This window comes from Xiphophorus hellerii, chromosome 10 (assembly GCF_003331165.1).
Source record: "Xiphophorus hellerii strain 12219 chromosome 10, Xiphophorus_hellerii-4.1, whole genome shotgun sequence".
Lineage (NCBI taxonomy): Eukaryota > Metazoa > Chordata > Actinopteri > Cyprinodontiformes > Poeciliidae > Xiphophorus > Xiphophorus hellerii.
Genome location: NC_045681.1, coordinates 485,330 through 509,716, shown reverse-complemented (window position 1 = coordinate 509,716; position 24,387 = coordinate 485,330). Strand labels below are relative to the sequence as shown.

Genomic DNA, 24,387 nt, shown 5'->3' with positions numbered 1-24,387 from the left:
TCCAATCATCACCTTTAATGCATTTAGAAACAGGAAGTGAAGGAAAAGTTGGTTTCCTGAAGAGGTTGACATACAATATTTATTTAGGTTCACAAAAATGATAAGTTATTTATCAGGTAGTCCACAAATATTGTGGGAATGGTCTCATACAGTCATACAACGGGGGAAACATACATGAGAAACCATTAGGAACATTAGGCCCCGCCCACAAACTGACTGAACCAAATAAGGAACCAAACTTTGGGAAAAATGGGTCACATCCCACATTTTAGTCTAAAGAAACAGGATGATGGTTAATCCTCATCAATATGTCCGTAATTATTATTCTTAAAAAAAAAAAGACCCTAAGCTATTTAAAATATTTCATTTTAAAGTCTCTGATCAAAATCAAAATCAAAACTGGAGAACCTGCTTTCAAAATATTGCGATTTTTTGAGGGTTGTTCCCGAAGCGCACCAGCAGCTAGTCGCCTTCAGAAACCTAGAGTCCAGCAACGGGTGGGGGAGGGGCGTCATCCTGTCCCTGAAAGTAGTCTGTAGTGCCTCTGACTCCCCCTGCTGGCCGTTTTCAGTCCTACACTCACATTTCTGTTTAATTTGGACTTTTGACAGCCAGATTCTGCTGCTCATTAATGGGAACACCCCCCTCCTTAAGCCCCGCCCTCCCGCCATAAGCCCCGCCCCTCCTGAAACACGCCTCGTGTATGCTTTCCACAAAAGATGTCACACGTTGTGAACACGTCATGCAAAAAGTGGCATTTCTGTTTAAAAAGATGGAGTAGTCTCGTTTTTAATCTCTCATCATTTTAGCTGCGACTGTTTCACGTTTACAAAAGATCAACCTAAAGCCCCGCCCACTTCCTGGGCTTCCCGCCTCTCAACAAATAAAACGTCATTAGAAACAATAAGATGGAAAGGATGATTTGTTGCCTTGAAGCCTCCTGCAGTCCAGGTGAAACGGCGAAAGGAGAAGTCGGCTGGTTGAAGAACAATCCCTGATTGGCTGAGAGAAGTCAGGTGACCACCAGGCCGGGTGAGAAGAGGTCCCCCCCCTCTGACGGATATGGAGGCGTTTTGTTTCCTGCTAAACCCTAAATTATGCGTTTACATTAATATATATATATATTTATATATATATATATATATACTGGAACTTTATGAATACACGTCTGATTACAGGTCGACCGCTCGCTTGCTCTCATGCGTCCCACATGCGTCCCACGCGCCACCAGTTGGTGATCAAATCTGAATCTTAAAGAATAAAAAAATCACTGCCTCGTTTTCCTCATGCAGCACAGACGGTCGCAGGAACATAGAACAGCAGTGGGTTAAAAAAACACCGGCTGGAAAACAAAAAGACTTGCTGCCTTGAAAGTCCTTGAATATGGTGGATAATCCTTGGGCATGACATTTTTTAAATTTCTGTTTTGTACTTGAATATCTCTTGTTGGAATCTTTATTGGTAATGAAACTAGAATCCTCAGCGTTTCTCTTTAATCCTCCATAAATCAGTTTTTCTTGGTTTGCGTAGATTTTTTCCGATCTAATCCCGTTTCTACCCATTATTGCCACCCACCCGCCCCGCTCCCCCCCTCTCACCGTCGCCATGACAACAGCGAGGCGGGGGGGCCGTTTCCAGTCCTTCATCTCTCCGCCTCCATGGCGACGCTGGCCTTCTGCTCGGCGCCCGCGTGCGGGGCGACGCCCACCGGCCAGGGGGGCGGGCAGGGCTGCGTGGGGGGCGGAGTCCAGAGTCCCTGCTGTGGCGCGTTGGGCGCGCCGGGCGCCGCGCCCCAGCCGCCCGCCTGAGGGGGCGGCGGCGAGGTCGCCATGGAGACGGCCATGGGGCTGCCGGCGCTGCTGGCGAAGCTCTCGGAGGCTTTCAGCCGGGAGAACATGGTCAGCGCGTCGGGGAAGTTGGGGGGCGTGGCCGGCGTGTTGGCGGGGGTACACATCTGAGGAAGAGGAGAGGAGAGGAAGAGCGGGGTTACTGACTGGACGCACAGCGCCACCTGCAGGAAATATTCACAATATTATAGTTGAAATTGATTATTACTTGATGTATTTTATTAGTAAGAAATATAATTAATCTGAGCTTCATGATCAAAGCTGATTTATTATCATTTCCTCCGTTTATTATTTGATTTTGCTCTGATTTTATTAAACCATAAGAGACAAATTCATGTGAATCCAAAACGTGGAACGATGACAGCAGAAACCAGAACCGCCTCGAGCGTTGGAGGACGGATTCTCCTTATAAAGATTCTGGTTCTGGTTCTGGTGGGAAGTTGAGGGGAATCCCAGCCGCTTATGATGCAACACCGTCTGAATCACTTCCTGTTGCAGAAAAGCTTCCAGCTGATAAATCAGGTCAGCATGTGAACAAAGTGAAGCTCTGAAAACAACAGGGCGACCTTTGACCTCACAGCCACCAGGCGGGTCGGATTAACAGATTCAGCTTTAAATGCAGAAAAAAGTTTTTTATTTCTGCTTTCATGGTAAAATTGATTAATAATCTGATCATCGTCACACTTCCTACAAGCTGCTGCGTGTTTTCTATACTCCACTAATAATAATAATAGTAAATAAAAACAATGGAGGACGGATTATAACATGAAATAAAGTCATTTATGAGCCAAACATAAAAAAATAAAAATCTTATCAACTTATTTGATTATGCAGTTTTGTTTTCCTTTTTTTCATATTTAGTAAAAGTTTTTTTTATTTTATTTCATCATTTTTCTCCCATATTTTGTATTTTTTTAGTTTTATTTGTTCCCTTTTTAATCATACATTGATTTAATATTTTATTCTTTGAATCTTTTTACTCCTGTTCTCTGTGAATTTGATTGGCTGGGATTCAGAGTCAGCTTCGCTCCGATTGGTCAGAAAATGGTTCATGTTCTGATCCGGATGTTTGCTGACAGGCAGAACCGGACCCGACCAGCGCCATCTGATCCACTGCCGCCCCGTAACCATGGAAACGGACGGTTCTGAAACCTGAGTCCTCTGAGCGGTCAGACAGAAAGTGCTGGCTCCTGTCTCTGGAGTCACTTCCTGTCTGACCTCTACCTGACCTCTGGCTGCAGGAGGCGCAGCAGTGGCGATGCACGACCTCAGAACGGCCAGCGGGGGGCGCTCACCTGCACCACACCTCATGTTTTAAAACTTGGGCTGGATTAAAACAGGAAGCAGGTCTGGACTAAAACAGGAAGCAGGTCTGGACTAAAACAGGAAGCAGGTCTGGATTAAAACAGGAAGCAGGTCTGGACTAAAACAGGAAGCAGGTCTGGACTAAAACAGGAAGCAGGTCTGGACTAAAACAGGAAGCAGGTCTGGATTAAAACAGGAAGCAGGTCTGGATTAAAACAGGAAGCAGGTCTGGACTAAAACAGGAAGCAGGTCTGGACTAAAACAGGAAGCAGGTCTGGATTAAAACAGGAAGCAGGTCTGGACTAAAACAGGAAGCAGGTCTGGACTAAAACAGGAAGCAGGTCTGGACTAAAACAGGAAGCAGGTCTGGATTAAAATAGGAAGCAGGTCTGGATTAAAACAGGAAGCAGGTCTGGACTAAAACAGGAAGCAGGTCTGGACTAAAACAGGAAGCAGGTCTGGATTAAAACAGGAAGCAGGTCTGGACTAAAACAGGAAGCAGGTCTGGATTAAAACAGGAAGCAGGTCTGGACTAAAACAGGAAGCAGGTCTGGACTAAAACAGGAAGCAGGTCTGGACTAAAACAGGAAGCAGGTCTGGACTAAAACAGGAAGCAGGTCTGGATTAAAACAGGAAGCAGGTCTGGACTAAAACAGGAAGCAGGTCTGGACTAAAACAGGAAGCAGGTCTGGACTAAAACAGGAAGCAGGTCTGGATTAAAATAGGAAGCAGGTCTGGACTAAAACAGGAAGCAGGTCTGGACTAAAACAGGAAGCAGGTCTGGACTAAAACAGGAAGCAGGTCTGGACTAAAACAGGAAGCAGGTCTGGACTAAAACAGGAAGCAGGTCTGGATTAAAACAGGAAGCAGGTCTGGATTAAAACAGGAAGCAGGTCTGGACTAAAACAGGAAGCAGGTCTGGACTAAAACAGGAAGCAGGTCTGGATTAAAACAGGAAGCAGGTCTGGATTAAAACAGGAAGCAGGTCTGGATTAAAACAGGAAGCAGGTCTGGACTAAAACAGGAAGCAGGTCTGGATTAAAACAGGAAGCAGGTCTGGACTAAAACAGGAAGCAGGTCTGGATTAAAACAGGAAGCAGGTCTGGACTAAAACAGGAAGCAGGTCTGGACTAAAACAGGAAGCAGGTCTGGACTAAAACAGGAAGCAGAGCGTAGAGGCCATCGATCTGAGCCGTTTATCAACATGTTTGGTCTGATTTAGTAAAATAATCTTCGTGTTCAGAGCAGAAGCTGAGCTGCAGCGCAGCTTCCAGCAGCTAGACTATAGAAGATCCAGTACCTACACCTGCTGCTCCAGCTGGTTTTCTCAGAATCACTCAACAAGTCAACAAACTTTAAGACCCAACTGGCCCAGTTCTGGATCTTAACACGTTAAATTCTCGACCAGTTTTCAGTTTAGTTTATTTTTTGTAACTTTTATCAACATTATCATGTTTTCTAACTGAACCAGATGTTCTTTATAGTTGAATATTTTCTTACAGTAGAGTTTGAGTATATATGGCTAATTTCACATTACTGCAGTTGATTGGACTACAATATTATTAGCCAATAATAAGCTGCGTTGCATCCATTATGTTTGAACAAGTTTTTTACTGTTTATTGGTTGAAAATGTTTTGAATGAAGAAGTTCATTAATAAAATAAGTTGTTTTTGTGATGCTGTAAAAACTTCCTTGTTGTGATGAAAACATTGAATTATTTTTCTCAGTAGCTGTGAATCAGATTTTATCTGGAGTTTATTGTTGCAAAGACAATAAAACGGAGCCGTGTCCAACGTTCACTGAATGCAGCACGTTTTATTAACCAGTCCGTTATGGAAACGCCTCCAGAGGGAAAAAACAGATTTAATACGGAGTTTCGATCTTTGTTGCGTTTTGGAGCCGGGTCAGAATAAACCCGAGTTTAGTGAAGTTTCACAGTTTGGTTCAGGAGGCAGAGGAAGCAGCTGATCGCTGGTTTGTGTGCTGACCTGAACGACCTTCAGGTTGCAGCTGGAAGGTCAGAGCTGCAGAGAAAACCCAACCAACACGCAGCGGGACGAGACCGAACACCAACACCGGCTGACGGACGAACCGCACGGAGCTGAGAGCGGCGCTCAGCCGTCACTGAAATAATAAACTAATTTAGTAATCAATCTGAACAGCCAGCAGGACGAATGTTTCTACATCACCGCAACAGAGATCAACAATTATATTGCCGAGTTGAGACCAATTTACAGTAATATAATAATAATGGTGGAATAATAATAAGAACACAAAAACCAGTAAACTTTAAATTCTTAACATTTAACTCTGGAAGACATTTAAATCAACAAAACAACAAATAAAACGAATTCTGAAAAATCTGCTGGTTGAGACCAAAACACCAAACTGAAACTTTTATCAGCCAGTTTCTGGTAGAAAGAGAAAAACTATAAATCATGCAAATGGAAATGATTGAGTTTGCTTTAAATTATCATGCGACTAATTGATTTATTGATTGTAGCGCCAGGCCTGCTCACCGGAATCTAGAAAAGTTAATTTACTGAAATATCAACATTCAGAGCCGTAATGTTCAAATCGACTGGCAGGTCAGAAAATGATGATTTTCCTGTTCAATAAATAATTACATTTTTATTTATTTGCATCTTTTGATGTTTTTCTAATATTAAATGAAAACATTAAAACCTGCAGAATCTGACATTCATCTGATTAATCATCAGAAAACCTGAGTTAGCTGCAAAAACTAAATCTGAACTCAAATAAATAATGTTAAATTTTATCTGAACGTTCTGTCAGGTAAACCTGGACCGGGTTTTACTCCAAGAACCCGGTCCAGGTTCTGGCAGCAAAGGTCCAGCCGGTTTGTGAACAAGCAGGAGACTAGCAGACAGTTTGTGATCAAAACACGGCCAACTGAGCCGTTCCCATGGCAACGGTTGTTATGAGCAAAAGGAGCACAGATCTGCTGCTGTTGGGACGGAGACCGGGTCACAGGTACCGGTCCGGTTCCGGAAACCTCCGCTCCGTTTGTCTGTAAACTCAGACGGTCTGAAGTTACAGGAACCATGGAGGCTTCACCACACAATGTTTACCTTCACACACACACACACACACACACACAGAGACACGCTGTGTTTCGTTGCTAAACGTTCATCTGGAGACGCGAACTGGAAACCAGTTAAAATGTTTATGTTTCCCCTTCGAACAAACTGGAACGGACAGAAAGACCATAACCTGAAACATGACGTCCATAAATCTACAGCAACTTCATGATGACGGACATAAACAGCCGACTGGCTCCTGACGGCCGGCCGCCATTTTCTCTGTGAAAATACATCCAGGTTAGATTACCAGCAGGTTAACTATAACTAGTGTTACCAGGTGATGAATCATCCAGAGGTTATTGTGGTAATATAATAATTATGAACACATTCTCAAAGATCAATAAACTTTAAGCTCTAATCAATATTTAACTCTGGAAGTGGAAGACATTAAAATGATCAAAAACAAACAACAAATAAAATAATTATGAAATCTCTGATAGTTGAGACCAAAACTTTAATCATCCAGTTTCTGGTAGAAAAACAATAAATCACACAAATGGAAATGATTGAGTTTGTTTCAATTAATCATGTGATTAATTGATTTATTGCTTATTGTGAAGGCCTAATTATCAGAGAAATTACATGTTTAATCCTGATTAAAAGGAATGATGGAAATAAAGTGACTTTGTGGCGTTGAGCAGTAGTTCCAGCTGACAGTGATCGTCACCAACGTTCCTCAAACGTCTCAGTGAAAACATGCAGAGCAGGAGAACCAAGAGTTAAACAGAAACTGAAGGAAAAGTCAAAGCAAGCAGAAGAAGAAGTGCTGAGTGACGGTTGGAGCGTTGAGCCGATTGTTCCTGCTGCTTCATGTTTCACTGATTTAAAGGCAGGAGGTCAAAGGTTACTGCAGGCTTCAGGGTGAAAGAAAATTTAAACGTCCAAACACATTTCTACTCCAGACACTGAACTCTCTGGTCAACGAGCCGAGTCATCCTCCACTAAACTTTCAGGTTTCTCTGCTGATCTCCTCTAAACAGGAAGCTCCTCACTGACAAACCAAACGGACCATCAGGAAGCTGCTTTCTCCCGGAGGTCAGTGAACGCATCATCACCGTGGATCATTAGCTCACAGTTTGGTTTCAGCCGCCGCCACTGGAGCGAACAGCGAGCCCCACTTACTGAAAAAAACAAGGCTGGCAGAAACAAGCAGGTCAAAGGTCAATGTGAGACCAGGTGTGTGTGTACACACACACACGCACCCCCACACACACACGCGCTGCAGGAGTTTTTACTTTCACTTCTGAAACGTTGCTTCCAGTTTCATGATGAAAACTTTAAGTTCGCTCTGCTGCTGGTAGAAAGTCGATTCTTTGTTTCTGATCCGGTTTTAACCGACTTCACAGAAAATAATTTCATATTTTCGTCTCTTCAGCGAGTTTTCCAATCAGGGCCAGGCAGAAAAAACTTTATAGATTAGAAATATTTCATTAAAAGTTTCTTACTTCAAGCTGACAAACGTCTCAGTTTAATCTGAAAAGTTTTGTGCACCTTTTCCACACATCAGACTTTTTAATCATTTTGCATTTTAAGCAATAAAATCAAATAAATAAATCATTTTCCAGGAATTTCCCTTTCATAAATTTATTTTACCAGCTCAAGCAGCTGCTGAAAAAACTAAAATATTCGATTACTGAAAAGATAGTTTACAACTGACTTGTTTGCTTGTGTTTCCTGTTGTGTGTGTGTGTGTGTGTGGGTGTGTGTGTGTGTGTGTGTGTGTGAACGCTGTGACTCCAGGAATCAGTGTGAAAGCCAATCCGCCTCCTCGACTCATAAACACATCTGGTCTGCGCCGCCGTCCTGCATGGAGTCTTGTTCCCTGAAGCACGTCAGGCCAACTTCCTCTGCCTGAGAGTGTGTGTGTGTGTGTGTGTGTGTGTGTGTGTGTATGTCATGCCAAGCATTCAACCACATCTGAAGAGGCTTAGCCTGCACTCCCTGCATGTTCCAACATGTTACTCTGCATGTTTCCAAAAGCATGGTTTCCCAGAACCCTAACCACACACACACACACACACACACACACACACACACCCACACACACACATAGGATTCAGTCAGAAACTGATGCTTATCTCCTCAGACTGACCAGCAGCAGAAACTGAAAGGTTTGATTTCCTGTGAGGACAGGAAGTGTGTGTTGGTCCTGACTACGCAGCGTAATGCAGTAAGAGGCGTAAACAGCTCTGTGTGTGTGTGTGTGTGTGTGTGTGTGTGTGTCATCACTCTGAGCTTTATGAAGGTAATTATAGCTCTGCTGCTCTCTGGGAGAGGAGAAAAGTCGGGATTTCAAGAAATCCTCCAGACGAAGCCACGCCTGGACACCCAGACCGTGTTTACCGTTACCAAAAACACACACACACACACACACACACACACCCCTCCTCCTCGTTCTTCTTCTCTCCTCCTGTGAGCTGGCTGTGCCAGGAAACGGCCTCACACCTACTTTATAACCTCCCAGCAGCAGCGCAGCCTTTGGCTGATCCCACCAAAATAAAAGCCTTTTTTCTGATTATTCATATAATAATAATTTTTCCGCTTCGTATCTTTAGAGCGCAGCACCATGCTGCGTTTAGGGGTGGAACTGTAGGGGTCAAAGGTCGCTCCGTGACTAAAACATGATCTTGACATTAAGCTGTGAAGCTTTGAGTTGGAGCCTTTACTGACAAATACACACAGTGTGACGTCACCCCTCCAGCTCAGAGGAATAATAATAACACTGCGTTTCAGTCGTACTGCGACAGACGGGCGACTCGTTTAGTCCGGGCGACCCGTTTAGTCCAGATGACCCGTTTAGTCTGGGTGACCCGTTTAGTCCGGCTGACCTCGCGTGGAGATTATAATCTTTGCCAATATTCTGCTGATGTTACAAGTGAATTTGCTGTTTCCAATAAATCTGATTAAAATCAGACATAACTGAGTTTAATGCAGCAAGTCATTAAAAATCATGGAGGTTCTGTTCTGGTTCTGGTACCAACATGTTCTCAGGAACATGAAGGAAACTCTGTGGTTCGTTTCTCTGCCTCAGTCGCATGATGGAGTCACATGATCTCAGACAGCCGAGCCACTTCCTGCTCCGGTCACATGACCAACATTCAGATCCCTGAAGGTCTGACCGACACGGAGAAAATCAATAATGGAAACACAGAGGCTGCAGCACAAACACAGATACTGCAGCACAAACACAGATGCTGCAGCACAAACACAGAGGCTGCAGCACAAACACAGAGGCTGCAGCACAAACACAGAGGCTGCAGCACAAACACAGAGACTGCGGCACAAACACAGAGGCTGCGGCACAAACACAGAGGCTGCGGCACAAACACAGACACTGCAGCACAAACACAGACACTGCAGCACAAACACAGAGGCTGCAGCACAAACACAGATACTACAGCACAAACACAGATGCTGCAGCACAAACACAGATGCTGCAGCACAAACACATATGCTGCAGCACAAACACAGAGGCTGCGGCACAAACACAGAGGCTGCGGCACAAACAGAGGCTGCGGCACAAACACAGAGGCTGCGGCACAAACAGAGGCTGCGGCACAAACACAGAGGCTGCGGCACAAACACAGAGACTGCGGCACAAACTGCGGCACAAACACAGAGGCTACGGCACAAACACAGAGGCTACGGCACAAACACAGATGCTGCGGCACACTGAGGATGTGTGTGCTGCAGCCCAACCGGATCGACCCGATCCAGATCTATAGATCCGATTGCTTTCGAAGCGTCGCTGTCTGAAAGTCACATTTTACCCAGCATGCATCATAATTCAGCAGCAGGAGAATCTGGACACAAAGTCTGACAATGATGATGATGAAGTGATGAAAGCTGCTGAGTCAGCAACTACGATATTTCATAACCAATATAAATATTGAGGATCATCAGATGACGACTGCTGCACTGCAAAAACACAAAACGTTACCAGGTAGATTTTACTCGCCGAGGTTCCGCCTGCGATCCGCTAGCAGCAGAGATGGGATTCATTTCTGCTTCAGAACATTTTCATTGAGTTCCTCCACTAGTTTAAATAAAGAAATAGATGAATGCTGCGTGTTTATAGTGCAGCAGCTGCAGCACGATGCTGCAGCAACGTCTCAGACGCTGCAGACAGAACAAAGAACGTTTCATAATGTTCGTCTGCTGGGTGTGTTAGCTTCATCTCTGATCCTCAGTCCCAGCTTGGCTTTTTCTCCTCCTGCAGTCCGACTGAGCGTGTCGGGTCAGAGGACCGACCTGAAGCTGCTGCAGCAGCAGCTGCAGCTGCAGCAGCTTCAGGGTCTCTAATGAGGCATCTGGTTAGTTTTTTCCTCAAACTCAGATTCGCCCGTCTGTCTGTTTCTCTCCTAACTTCCCACATGTCAAAAGGAAGATATTCTTTAAAACTGATTCACTGAAAAGCCCAGAATGTATTTCCATGTAAATAAACTTTAGGACAGTTTAACTTCTCTACATTCACAGTTCTTCCTTCACTTTAATCTCAGATTCTTCTGAACGGCTGTTTGACCTGAATCAGGCTGTAAAAATATTAATTCATCCAAATACTAGTGATTCCTTCTGCCTGGTTTGGATGTTTCGGCGTTTCCTGCGTCTTCCTCAGTGATGGAGACGAATTTCACCCTGAACTGTTGGTTCCAACGACACCGTTTTGTTTTTCTCCGTTTGTCATGTTGAAGTGAAAATGTCAGAAAAAAACATGCAGGAAAGAGTCAGTGGCTCTTTAAAATGTGAGAACACACACACACACACACCCACACACACACACACACACACAGCCTTAAATAGCAGAAAACACACAAATCCTCTGAATCACGTTCCTCAGAAGCTCTGCAGATAGAAACTGCTTGGCTCATCTTAAAGGAACTATTATTATTGTTAATAATAATAATACATTTGATCTGTCCAACAAATCCAGAAGGTTTATGGGATTTCACACGACAAGCATTTTGTTTTTAAAAGATGAAGTTAATGTTTTACAGTGAAACATTTCTCCTCTAAAGGAAACGAAACCCAACAGATAAATAAAAAAACGTCTGACACCAACAAACAGAACGGAAACATTTAATCCGTCACTGAATTCAACTCATTTCATAATCGATCCATCATTTCAGCCCTAAGCTACTGTAGTGATCTATTAATCGTTAACTGAGCATGATGACTCTAAAAAAGATATTTTCTGAAACAACGCAGTAATGAAACCAAAACTGAACAATGATAGAAATATTTTACATTTACGATAAAAAACTTTCTTAGTTCTGCCAGAACATCAGTTCAGTTTCATCTGCTTCAAATTCTGTAAAAGAATAAATAAATCTCATATTGATCACATTTTGCATCCAATTATTGATGAGCTAATCAATAAATAATCTCTACTCTGTATTGATGTTCAGCGTTTCTCATTATGACGCTTGAAGGCTTTTTAATCTGCATATGAAAAGTTTTTGATTCTCATGCTAGAAAATTGTTTTATTGTTTATGCAAAAGATGAACTGAATTATTTGTTTATTTGCATTTTTATGCATTTTCTGATACTGGATAGAATATGTTTAAGTGTTTAAATAAATCTGCAGAACAGATTGATGGAATACCAGCTGACTCAGCTAATGGTTAGCTGCAGTAATGTGGAGTTTCAGAGCTGCAGCTCGTCTCTGCAGGTCCACAAGCATCGACCAAAGTCCAGAAGGAGTTCTGCACCGTTCTGCTGAGCTCACAGATTCTGGTTCCTCCAGTCCAACGACTGCTGGAGTTTTTTTTTCCTCGGTTTTTATTTAACTCAGACAAACAATCAGAGTTACAGCAGAAGGAGCCGATATTCACCTGAGTCTGGAAATTCAGTTAAACGATCCTGGTTTATAACGATGTCTGCAGTGAGACAGAGACCGCATTGGCTGCTGCTGCTCGGGATGCAACAGCCAATCAGATCGGCTCTTACTGGAAGATGTGACTGAACCTGATTAACTGGACCCACCAGAAAAAACCCAAACAAGCTCCAGTCAGAGCTGCAGCAGGTCGCCGTTTGACTGCAGCAGCAGAACGACTCGGGCGTTTCCCGCAGAATCCGTTTCCTTCAGGAACAAATTATAACAACAACAATAATAATAATAATAATAATAAAGGAGGAAGCTGCGTGTGATCGGCTGAAGCAGCCAGAACACAGTGAAACCGGGTCAACATGTCGGTTCTGCTCCAGAAAACAAACAATAAAAAGTTGCTCAGCATCACCATGAGGGAGTTCAGAGGAAAACATGGAATATAATATTCACCTGGGTTTATATGAGGAGAGTTTTTAGTTTTACGCTCAGAACCGTCAAAGTTTAAATAGATTCATAAACATTTTATTTATTCAAATAAAATCTATTCATGTCGGTTTGTTCCTGTTGGAACTTGATGCAATAACCTGATTATTAAATAGTTCTTAGGTGTTTAGAGCTAGATTAGTTCAAAATAAACTCAAAACGGTAAAAAATGAAGCTTCAGACAAAAACCAAACTGTTTAAATCTAATAAAGCAGATGTGAGAGGCCCACAGGGGCCCGAAGGGCCACCAGGGGCCCACAGGGGCCCGAAGGGCCACCAGGGGCCCACAGGGGCCTGAAGGGCCACCAGCGCGGCCGGATGCCGAGGCTCAGAGAGAAACCAGATTACAGACGAAGAACCAAAAACTCCTGACTGCAGCAGTTTGATACCTGCTGGTTAGATGTTCTCACCTGGAGGGCAGAACCATCCTCACACACACACACACACACACACACACACACACACACACACACACACACACACACACACAGCGGCTGATTGGAAACAGATCCAATAGTCACTGTTTGGCTGATATTAATGAATTATTATTATTATTATTATAACTATAATCGTTGCACCAGGTGGAGAAGAGCTGAACTGTCTCTGGGTCACTGAGTGAAAAACTTTATTCTGTAGAAATAAAATGTTTAAAAGTAATAAGTTAATTATTCTAACGATTAATAAAATAAAATAGTCTTATTATCCATATTTTTCATGCAACATCTAAGTTTATAATACAATATTAGAAATACATTAAAAAACACAAACAAACTAAATTTATTTCCTTTTTTAAATGATGAATCTGCAGCTGAAAATCCTTCACCATGGATTCAGTGCAGAGCTGATCTGGGATCATTATTGATCGACTGATTAATGAGACGTAGAGATTTATCTACAGAATGTGAACCAGGTGAAGATAAAACTGGACCAGAGGAGTTCTGGTCCAGTTTCTAGAGTCATTTTCTAGAGTCTGAATTTATTACTAAATTAGCTGATTTATTTCAATAACTGATGAATTTGATGAATCTTTCCAGCTGTAAGCAGAAACTCAGTTTTCTCCTCAAACTCTGGATGTGAAATCCTGGCAGCTTGTTGGTGTCTGAGTAAAACTCCATCAGACGGATGGAAACACCAACTGAGCTAATCCAGAACCAGGAGGCTTAAAACGGAAATCCATAATCACTCAGTCTTTGCTTTAATGTAGAAACATCCGGTTTCACAGCGACCGCTCCCTCACAGTAACGAGTTTGGGTTTAACTGTTCTTAAATGAAAAGATTTGTGATTTGAGTTCAGATTCTGCAGCATGTCGGATCTCAGCCCGGTGAAGTTGAGCTGAATGTACACCGTGTCCCTCCTCCTGCCTGCCCCCTGTGGCCGCTGCCGGAGCTGCAGCCTGGCTGTGTTTATTTCTGGAAGCTCACAACATGGCCGCCATGTGCTTTGTTATTGTTAGTACAACATCGTCTCCCTCTGCGGCTCCCATCACCAGAACCACAGGCCGGCCGGCGGACCTCGGTTCGGCCGGAAACAGATAGAGAACGGGCGGGTTTCTGTCAGAACTCACCATTTGATGATGATGATGGCCATATGGGATATTTGTTTCTTGAAAAAAGGCACTGAGGGCAGTCTGAAAAAGGAAACAAACGCAGCAGTTTATGGGTGGAAATACGGATTAAAACCACATATTTAGGTGTTGATTCATCTTACAAAGAGTGTAAATAAGTCAATGAACCTGATTAGTGTAAATATTTGTACAGTGTGTGTTATATTGCATCAGAAGGCTCGTTTATAGGCCAGTCTGTACAACACGGCGGTCATCTTTATTGCGTAATAGTACTCTGGCCTCGGCTGTCGGATTATAGTATCTAATCTGGAGTAAAGTCTAACTGGATGCGCCTTAACCTTGTGCGATACATTGTTGTACTTCACACTGATTTATTAAGCCCGAACTGAGCAACCATGGCGGTTCCGAAAAGTTCTGGATGTGGTTGAAGGAACAGTCGGTCTGAAGTAGAAACGTTTTTTTTTTCTTTCTTGTTTGTATAAAGTGTCTGTAGAAACTGGCAGGATAAACATTAGCGGAGCGGCTAATGCTAACCCAGCCGAGCCGAACCGAACCGAGCCGAGCCGAGCCGCTTCCCCCCGGCTGCTCTCACCTCAAACTGCCAGTGTGCCGCTTGCAGGAGCTGCTTCGCTTGGTCTGCCGCACAACCCGCCGTCAGGACGAACTGGTTAATCATCACTTGATGTTTGAGTTCATCCATTTTTCGACCGAAGCCCGTCCGTTTCCTCCGAGAAGTGGCGGCAGCTGGTTCTGAGGCGGACTTTCCAACGCTCGGCGTTTATTTCTCCTCCTTCTGCTCTTTTGTTGGATCCCGTCGCACTCTGCCTCACTCGTCCACCATTACAGCCGGTTGAGCAAACACAAATATTTACTGTAGGAGCGGTAAGGAAGGACCTGGGCCTGATTGACACGATGACGCAGCCAATCCACGCAGAGCATGCGCAGATGGGAGTTGTAGGCCGTCAACCAGCGGCCTGGGTGTAGTTGTCTGGTGGCGGTTAAAGGAGGGAGAATCTTCATCTTTAAACATAAATTAAACCAGCATAAGTTATAAAATTATAGTATTTTTAAAATATGACGCTTTTGTCGGTCAGAAATGACAGAAATCGACGCGTTCCGGCGATAGGCGTTTGTTTTGGACTACAAATCCCATGAGCATGCGCGTTGTTTGTAAAAGCTCCAGAAGGTTGACTTTTCTGAATGACGGCCTCGCTCGTCCAATTCCCACGCGCTGTTGTCAGCCGCTTGCCAAATATGGTAAACAAGTCCAGCAGCACCAATAACACGGGCCGGAGTTAAATTAGGCCGCGGCGCGGCGCGGCGTCGTGTCCGCTCCTCGCCGCTCCCGCTCCTCGCCGCTCCCGCACGGCGGCGTGGCTCGGTGCGGGGAACGCCGAGATGCTGCAGCGCATCTGATGCACGTATTGCGGGGCTGCTGCGGTGCTGCAACCGCACACATCCGCTTCTCTCCTTTGTTAACAGTTTTCTGCCATGTTCCTTTTGTCTGAAGTGGTTTGACAGAGAAACGATTCATTTAGTGAAACATCTTTATGACTTTGTCAAAACTCACTTTAAAAATGCTGCTTACTAATAACAATACTGTATTTTTAGCACATAATCATGACTTGTTCCTCTTAAAAAGGATTTGATACCTTTAGCAGACTGTCAGATTATTACATAATCCTTATCATATTGTGACTTTACAAATACTGATGGCAGTTTGAAGACAGCAGACACTTCCGCTTCTGCTGCGGTTTTTTCTTTAACACTAAAAGAAAAAAGTGCAAAACATGAGCCGCTCAGCATTGTGGGAAAACGTAATTGTAAACATTGTGGTTGGTAGTAGCTATGACACCAGGAATGGGAGAAACAGGGGTAGTAGAGACACCTGCTGGTGGTAAAAGGCATGACATTCAGACAAACTGGTAAAACATTTAACTTTATTTTTAAAGGTCACGAAAAAAAATCATGAATTTTGACTTTAGGGCAGCTGGGAGACGCAAACTCACTTTCTGTAGCAACATGACAGATTGAAACTATTATTATTTTTAAAATGGCTGATTAAAGTCAGAATGCTGACAAAATTGTTAAAATTCTGAGGAAAAAGTCAGAATGCTGAGAAATTTTTAACATTTTTGTCAGAATTCTTATTGTTTTTATTGGCCCTAATTGTCTTCCGTATAGCTGACCTTTTTGGGTATGAGAAGGAGATATCTGCCGTTTTCCATTCTCAAAAGTTTGCTGCAACAATGTTGTTAATGTACTCCAATAAGTAATATAGAGCAGGTCGGTCAGAGTTCAGTAAGGGTTATGATGCTTCATATTCTTCAGTTGACTGGACCAACTGTGGATCAGAACCACATTCAACAGAAAAAGTTTTACACATTTACCCAGCATGCATCATGGTTCAGGAGGAGTTTGGGCCCTGGCTGGTGAATTTCAACATAAAGGAGCGTCTGAACATTTTTAATTGGCTATTTAATGAAATCTGCATCTCTGATGAATTAAAGGATCCGAACTTTTCTGAGTTTAGTTTCTGGTTCAACTGCAGTGCAGAAATGATCCACAGGGTGGCGGTGTTCTCATGTTTATGAAGCGGTTGTGACCAACTGAGTAAAACTTCACGAATCCCCAATTTATTCAAATCCTCTGTAAATTATCATCGGAGTTGTAGAAAATGATTTAATTCTGACTCAATGAGAGACGAAGTGACGCTTTGAACGTCACGTATGACGTCAGATAAATGACGGCTAGACTTCGTTTCGGTCCCACGTATTGTTTTATCAGCTGTTTCTATTTTTCTTGTGCTGATATGTGAAGAATAATCATTTGTTAAATTAGCTGATTTAACTTACCCGAACTGATCTTCAATTCAGAAAAGATTCAAAGTCGAACAATATTCAACAACACATTTATCTGAACAGAATACAACAGTTTGTACAAAGAACAAGGTCATCTATACTTTTTTATATAACTAAATATATGTATATTTTTAGTTATATATATATTAAAAGGGGGACATTAAAATAAGCTTCATGAAACATGATAAAATATCAGTCAATGCAGTTCAATTTTAAAGAAAACATTTTATAAGATTAAAAAGTTCAGTAAAATGTTTTGTTTTATTGGTATTTTTAATGATCTGATCTGCATTATGAAAACTGTCATCAGCTGCCATCTGACAGCATAACATCACACTTCTTTATTTTATTATTTCTTTATTAGGAAATTATGCTTTGTTTATAATTGTCCAAGAAATGTTTAGCAAAATACTGCATTCTTATTAAAACTGATCAAATATCTGCATTTTGTGGCTCAATCACTTCCAATTAGACGATTGTGACTCACATGCTGAAAAGTTCATAACATCACCGGTTTATCTAATTATATATTTATCTAATTACAGAGACGCTGAAGGTGAAGAAAAGGTTTGATCTGAGCGGGACGTGGCGCGGATTTTAGCGCCAGTCCGACAGCCATGAGCGCCAGAGGTCAAAGTTCAGCTCGTTTCAGGCCAGAAGCTCCTCTAGTTCAACATCAGCTAGTGATCAGTCAGGGAGCGGAGCTGCAACCATCATTAACGAAAATAATCGACAAGTTCGATTATTTTCAATATTTGAAAGAATCTGGATAAGGGAAGCCGGTTCGGTTCGACTGGCCAGTTTACGGTGCTGCACGGATTCTGCTGCTGCTCGCCCTTCACCAGAGAGACAGAGAGAGAGAAACAGAGAGAGAGAGAAAAAGAGAGAGAGAGAGAGAGAGAGAGAGAGAGAGAAACAGAGAGAGAAAAAAAAAGAGAGAGAGAGAGAAACAGAGAGAGAGAAACAGAGAGAGAGAGAAAAAGAGAGAGAGAGAAAAAGAGAGAGAGAGAGAGAAACAGAGAGAGAAAAAAAGAGAGAGAGAGAGAAACAGAGAGAGAAAAAAAGAGAGAGAGAGAGAGAAACAGAGAAACAGAGAGAGAGAGAAACAGAGAGAGAGAAACAGAGAAACAGAGAGAGAGAGAAAAAGAGGTGGAGGAGGAGAGAGAGGTGGAGGAGAGGCGCAGCAGCAACAGGTTCCCTCTCAGCATCTTCTCCATTCTGGCACCGGGAGGTTTTCCAGTTTCGGGTCTTTCTGCAGGGATCCGGTCAGTTTGCTGAACTGTTTTATGTGATTCTTTTTATTCGTGAACTTTTCTGTTTTTTTTCTTGCTTATTTTTCACATTTTGAAGCGGCGAACCGAACTTTAAATGCGCTAAAATCCCGCCGCCGCCCCAGACCGCGCAGACAGCAGGATGCCCGTCCTATCGAGCCCAGACAGCGCCAACAGGTTCAGGGAGAGGTGGCTGGACCAGGCCGCCGGTTCCGGTTCTGCCCCCCTGGATGACAGCCTCACCAGCCTCCACTGGCTGCAGAACTTCTCCATCCTGAGCGCCGACCCGGAGCGGCTGGCCGGTACCGGCCCGGAGTGCCCGTCCTCCCCCCCCCACCTGCTCCTCAGGCGGCTCGGCTTCCCCAGAACCGGGACCGACTCTCCGTCCAGCCCGCCGGCCGGGGACACGGCGGCGGCCGCCGGGATGCCGCGGTACCCGGGCAGCCCCGCCACCTCCGGCAGCCAGACTACCGCCGCGCCGCCGCCGCGGTTCTCCCAGCTCCCCGCACCGGGCTTCCCGGTCCAGGCGGGCCCGCCGGTGGAGGTGGACTACCGGAGCAACCCGAAGGTCAAGCCGCCCTATTCCTACGCCTCTCTCATCTGCATGGCCATGCAGGCCAGCAAGCAGCCCAAAGTCACGCTGTCCACCATCTACAGCTGGATCACAGACAACTTCTGCTACTACCGACACGCAGAGCCCAGCTGGCAGGTAACCGAGCCCGGTCCGGTCCGGTCCGTCCATAATTCATGAGTCTGACAATACTGAGCTGCGCGGCACTCCAGTGTCACCATCACACAGAGCAAAGAGACACTTATGGTTTAACAGACAGACCAACTCAAAGCAGAACAAATCAGGTTTATGGAAAATCAACATGATTTTCAAAGTTCTTGAAATAAAAACCATCAGAGGAAACGTCAGCAGCAGAGATCCGGAGATCCGGAGATCCGGAGAAGGGATCTGCCGGCAGGAGAAGTTCGTTTCTAACAAAAAAAAATCTGCGGTTTTTAAGAGTGAAACAAAAATCAAACAGTTTCTCTACAGTGAAACATGGTGGTGGCAGCGTCATGCTGTGGGAAGATGGGCGGAGATACAAACCAGAGGACAGGCAGAGATATTATGGGATGGATTAGATCAGATCTATGGGTCGGGACGGGCCTGATAACAAATGTTACTGGATGATAAATTATCACGATAAACGATAATATTGTCATTTTCAACTAATCTAACGATAAAGGCAGAATAATCAAGGACACAAAAATCTATTAACTTTCACTTCCAAAGAACGTTTAACTGGAACTGGAAAACGTTTTACAAATAACAGTAAATGAAACAATAAATAAAACAAATTATGTCTCAAAATTCAACTTCGAAGCAATAATTTTAGGACATGGAGAACTGCCAGGTAAGACTTTGGTCAAATTAATAAAGTATAAACTAAATACTTTATTTGGATGTCAAATGTTAAAAGGATTTTTCAAAATGGTGGCTTTTCAATAATATAAACGAACTCTTCAAGAATGCAAACAAGAATTATCTCCGTTATCTGATTTACTGCTTACGTTAGAATGGTCTATTCAAAGTTCAGACCAGAACTGTAAAACTCTTCCAGCTGAAGGAAAGAGGCAGAAAACAAAACACACAAACTATCCGACTTCCTTCTGTTGAAACAAAAACCCAACGTGTCGCCTGGATGGGAGGAAATGTGGAGAACCTTTAAGGAGCAGACAGGTGCTCTGCATCTCTTCTTCTACGTTTTCTGTTCCAGGGGATGTGTGTGTGTTCCAGGGGATGTGTGTGTTTTCCAGGGGATGTGTGTGTGTTCCAGGGGATGTGTGTGTGTTCCAGGGGATGTGTGTTTTCCAGGGGATGTGTGTGTGTTCCAGGGGATGTGTGTGTTCCAGGGGATGTGTGTTTTCCAGGGGATGTGTGTGTGTTCCAGGGGATGTGTGTGTTCCAGGGGATGTGTGTGTTCCAGGGGATGTGTGTGTGTTCCAGGGGATGTGTGTGTGTTCCAGGGGATGTGTGTGTGTTCCAGGGGATGTGTGTGTGTTCCAGGGGATGTGTGTGTGTAACCAGGGTTTCTATCCTTGTGGGGAAAACTGCTTCCTGGAGGGACACTGCTGTTTTTGGGTGATGGTTGGGATTAGGCTGCAGAAAATGAATGGAAGTCAATTAAAGTCCATATAGACATGAAAACATGACCATGTGTGTATGCATTTGTGCCTGTGTGTGTGTGTGTGTGTGTGTGTGTTAATGAGGGCTCCTGAGAGAGCTGGCAGCTAAGCAGCTGATCAGGTCTGAAACGCTCTCAGCTGCCTGTTACTAGAAAGCCTCATTAGCAACATTAGCTTCTCTATAAACAACAACGGCCTCTGCCCCGCTGCCCACGCTGCTGCCTGCTGACAGACGGACCGTTTTAGTTCCTGCCTGGCTGCCTTTCCTTGTGTTAAATGTGTTTTTTTGTTCTTCGTGGTGCAGAACTCGATCCGTCACAACTTGTCCCTCAACAAGTGTTTCAAGAAAGTCCCGAGGCAGAAAGACGAGCCTGGGAAGGGGGGCTTCTGGCAGATCGACCCTCAGTACGCCGACATGTTCGTCAACGGCATCTTCAAGCGCAGGAGGATGTCTGCCAACCACTATGGCAGCGGCGGCGCCGCAGCAAGGCAGAGCAAGCTGGTGGAGGGTTTCCCCGGCAGCTGTCCTCTCCAGGCGGGCGCCAAGCGGAAGCAGCTGTCCTCCACCGACCGCAGCAAGCTGATGCGCTCCACCGAGTCCCCGCTTCTCGCCATGGAGGCCAACAAAGTCGACATCCTGAAGGGGGACTTTGACCTGGGGTCTGTGTTCGATGACGTTCTCGGCAGCGGCTGCAGCACCTTCGAGGATCTGGACCTGAACACGGCGCTGAGCTCGCTGGGCTGCGAGGTGGAGGCGTCCATGAACGGCCGGCAGCACGCGGTAGGCCCGGGGCGGTGGGGCGGCGCCGTGGATGTGACCCACTACCCGTCCTACAGCTACCTGGACCTGAGCGACGCCGCCACAGACGGCACCGTCGGCGTGTCGCAGCAGCCGCAGCAGGACCAGCTGCTGCAGGGACAACACCAGCTGCAACATCTGGACGAGTCGGCCACGCTGTTCGGCGAGCAGCCGGCGGACGCCGCGCTGCAGCCGTGGGAGGAGATTAAAGAGGAGCCGCAGGTCATTCCCCTGACCCTGGACCCGGGCTTTGGGCTTTACGAGGGCTTCTTCACCGAGATGCAGCAGTGGGAACGAGCGGAGAGTTTCCTGTGAACTCATGGAGAAGAGTCCAACCGCTGGTCGGCTCAATGAAACGTAAACCAGCTACTCATCTCATCTCCTCTAATCCGATCCAGCAACCACTGAATTATTCATTCACACTGATGAGCCATTATGAACACCGAGCAGGTCTTCATGTCTCTGGAACCGGGTTCTTTGGGTCAGGTGTCAGATCCCATCAGATCAGAATTTGGGGAGTAAACTCATCATCTTCTTCTAGCCTTTAATAGTGATTTTCTGCAGCCGGGTTCATTTTGTGCCATTTTGTTCCAATCTACTTTCATTTCATACCTGTAAGCAATTCATTTTGGTTCCATTTACTTAACCAATGCATATCAGTGTATTTTTCTTTGTAGTTGTCTGTTTTAATGAATAATACAGATAAATAGTTATAGAATAGTTCAATCTTATTACAGAGATGTTCACAAGTCAATCTTTTCCCAGAAAGGTCTGAAGGCATGTTGACCACTTTGTCCTTTTGCCATTTCATGTCCTGATCGTCTGTCAGGGACTATCCACCAGGGGGCGTTTGGTTTTTAAAGTACAACTAAACCCCAAATCAACTTTTTGCTGATAAATTGTCTAAATAGGTTCTTAAGAGTTCTGTGATGTTTCTGTTTGCCATCAACTGGAAGCATCATGCATAAACTGTACAAGGACCTTAGGGTGCAGTAGGGTCTTAGGGTGCAGTAGGATCTTAGGGTGCAGTAGGGTCTTAGGGTGCAGTAGGGTCTTAGGGTGCAGTAGGATCTTAGGGTGCAGTAGGACCTTAGGGTGCAGTAGGACCTTAGGGTGCAGTAGGACCTTAGGGTGCAGTAGGACCTTAGGGTGCAGTAGGACCTTAGGGTGCAGTAGGACCTTAGGGTGCAGTAGGATCTTAGGGTGCAGTAGGGTCTTAGGGTGCAGTAGGATCTTAGGGTGCAGTAGGGTCTTAGGGTGCAGTAGGATCTTAGGGTGCAGTAGGACCTTAGGGTGCAGTAGGACCTTAGGGTGCAGTAAGGTCTTAGGGTGCAGTAGGATCTTAGGGTGCAGTAGGGTCTTAGGGTGCAGTAGGATCTTAGGGTGCAGTAGGGTCTTAGGGTGCAGTAGGGTCTTAGGGTGCAGTAGGATCTTAGGGTGCAGTAGGGTCTTAGGGTGCAGTAGGATCTTAGGGTGCAGTAGGGTCTTAGGGTGCAGTAGGGTCTTAGGGTGCAGTAGGGTCCCACAGTAGTGTAGGGTCTTATGATGTACAAAACCTTCCCTGCTGGGTTGAAACTGACCAACGGTTGGTAAAACATCCTCAGCAGTAATCAGCTATTTTTCATAATCGCTAAAGCATCAAAGGACCAAAGTTAAAAATGGCAAAGGGTTGAAGTTTCCAGCCTCCTGTCCTACTGAAGCCATGGGGCTGCAGGGGAGGGTTAATGTCATGTTAGACATTTGATCGGTCTCCAAAAGCTGGCGATGATTGAAGTGTTGAAGCAACATCCTTGTGAATCCAGCAGAAAGTTGCTTTATAACGAGATGAACAGTGTTCCTCCTCCTACCTGTGCTGGTGCACCATAATGTCATGTGGATCAGTTCATTTCTTTTTTCTCTAAAACATGATGGAGTGTAATGTGTGTTTTAAAGACTTTTGATTCTTTCTCCTGGTTGAAGGAGGTTGGACAGAAGACATGTCAGTGAAATGGAGATCCATCAGATCTTAACCATTTCATTCTGGAATACCAACGGAGTGAAAATGGAAAAGTCTGGGAGGCCTGGAGCAGGACTATGAGGGACCTGATTGTCCCGGAGACCCCGGCTGCTCTGGAGTCGTCATAGTAACAGGACTGATGCACAACCATCCTCCATCGACAGACTCTCCAGAGAGAAACTCTGAAAACTGACAGGATGTTACTGTGCTACATTAGCATTGACGTTTTATACTAACTGTTTATGTTTGATGACTAAAGATGAACATAAATGGAGATGAATAAACTTCAGAGTCAATAAGAAGAGTTTAGAAATCCACAACATCCTAACAGCTGAAGAAGCTGGACAGGATGAGCCGCCATCTGTCCTGATAAAACCAGAACAAGTTCATCAAATCTAACTTTATGCACTTTTAATAAGCAGCAGCAGTTTGGTTTTGTTTTAGTTTACTGTGTTGAATTGTTTTTACTGATTCTTAGCACATTACACTGCAATAACTCAAACTGGCTAGTTCTAGTAAGCTTCATCCACGCTGTGTTTATGGTTTTATGTAAAAATTTATATTTGTTGATGATTTTGCGCCAAATCTGTAGAAGAATTATGCAGTTTGCTGTTATTTTTTTATTGATTAATCAGAAAATGATTATTTGGTTTTATGATTGGCTGATGATTTTTTTAAACTTTCTTTTATTTCTATTGTTTGTTTTCACAGATTTGATCAGAAATGGAGAGAAAAGTTTTAGAGAAAAAGTTTATTAACAAGCCAGACTCTCGTTGTAATAAGTTTGATTATTATTGTTTGATTTTGTGTTCATTTGTACTTTTTTAAGCGCTTTGGGATGCAATCATGCCTTAATGCAATAAACGGTGTCAATTCAACATGTTTCAGCTCCACAGCAGCGCAGCTTGGTGGCCCGGCTCACTGTGTGTAATCTGCAGATAAACAGCCTATCAGGGTTTATCATTAATCAGAACAGACAAGTTTGGACTCGTCTGCTTGTTTCAACAGGAAAAAGGTCTGTAATCAAAAACTCACTGCAGAAGAAACCGTTTTATTGAAAGCTTTATGTTTTCACAGCTCGTTTCACTCCCCTGCTGTATCTGATGTTTTAGCAGTAAACTGTATGAACAGCGAGATTAAAATACTGCAGCC

The 24,387-nt window shown here is 44.3% G+C and overlaps 2 protein-coding genes across 2 annotated transcripts; one reads left to right on the top strand and one right to left on the bottom strand.

Annotated features, from left to right (window-relative positions):
* On the bottom strand, nucleotides 1-15,442 carry ubald1a (UBA-like domain containing 1a). The gene is made up of 3 exons (XM_032575139.1): nucleotides 14,726-15,442; nucleotides 14,134-14,196; nucleotides 1-1,954 (listed from the first exon to the last, which is right to left on the bottom strand). The coding sequence occupies exons 1-3, from the start codon at nucleotides 14,831-14,833 to the stop codon at nucleotides 1,643-1,645; spliced, it is 483 nt and encodes a 160-aa protein (XP_032431030.1). The 5' UTR covers nucleotides 14,834-15,442; the 3' UTR covers nucleotides 1-1,642.
* Nucleotides 15,443-18,134: 2,692 nt separating this feature from the next.
* Nucleotides 18,135-24,117, top strand: foxj1b (forkhead box J1b). The gene is made up of 2 exons (XM_032573324.1): nucleotides 18,135-18,974; nucleotides 20,745-24,117. Exons 1-2 carry the CDS (start codon nucleotides 18,408-18,410, stop codon nucleotides 21,552-21,554), a joined length of 1,377 nt encoding a protein of 458 aa, XP_032429215.1. The 5' UTR covers nucleotides 18,135-18,407; the 3' UTR covers nucleotides 21,555-24,117.
* The last annotated feature ends 270 nt before the right edge of the window (nucleotides 24,118-24,387 follow it).

What these genes read in the sequence shown, in the direction of transcription:
- foxj1b (XM_032573324.1), top strand. Translation starts at nt 18,408, where the DNA reads ATGCCCGTCCTATCGAGCCCAGACAGCGCCAACAGGTTCAGGGAGAGG. An exon ending in ACGCAGAGCCCAGCTGGCAG is followed by an intron (nt 18,975 to 20,744) that starts GTAACCGAGCCC and finishes TTCGTGGTGCAG; the next exon opens with AACTCGATCCGTCACAACTT.
- ubald1a (XM_032575139.1), bottom strand. Translation starts at nt 14,833, where the DNA reads ATGGATGAACTCAAACATCAAGTGATGATTAACCAGTTCGTCCTGACG. An exon ending in CGGCACACTGGCAGTTTGAG is followed by an intron (nt 14,197 to 14,725) that starts GTGAGAGCAGCC and finishes TTCCTTTTTCAG; the next exon opens with ACTGCCCTCAGTGCCTTTTT. An exon ending in GCCATCATCATCATCAAATG is followed by an intron (nt 1,955 to 14,133) that starts GTGAGTTCTGAC and finishes CCTCTTCCTCAG; the next exon opens with ATGTGTACCCCCGCCAACAC.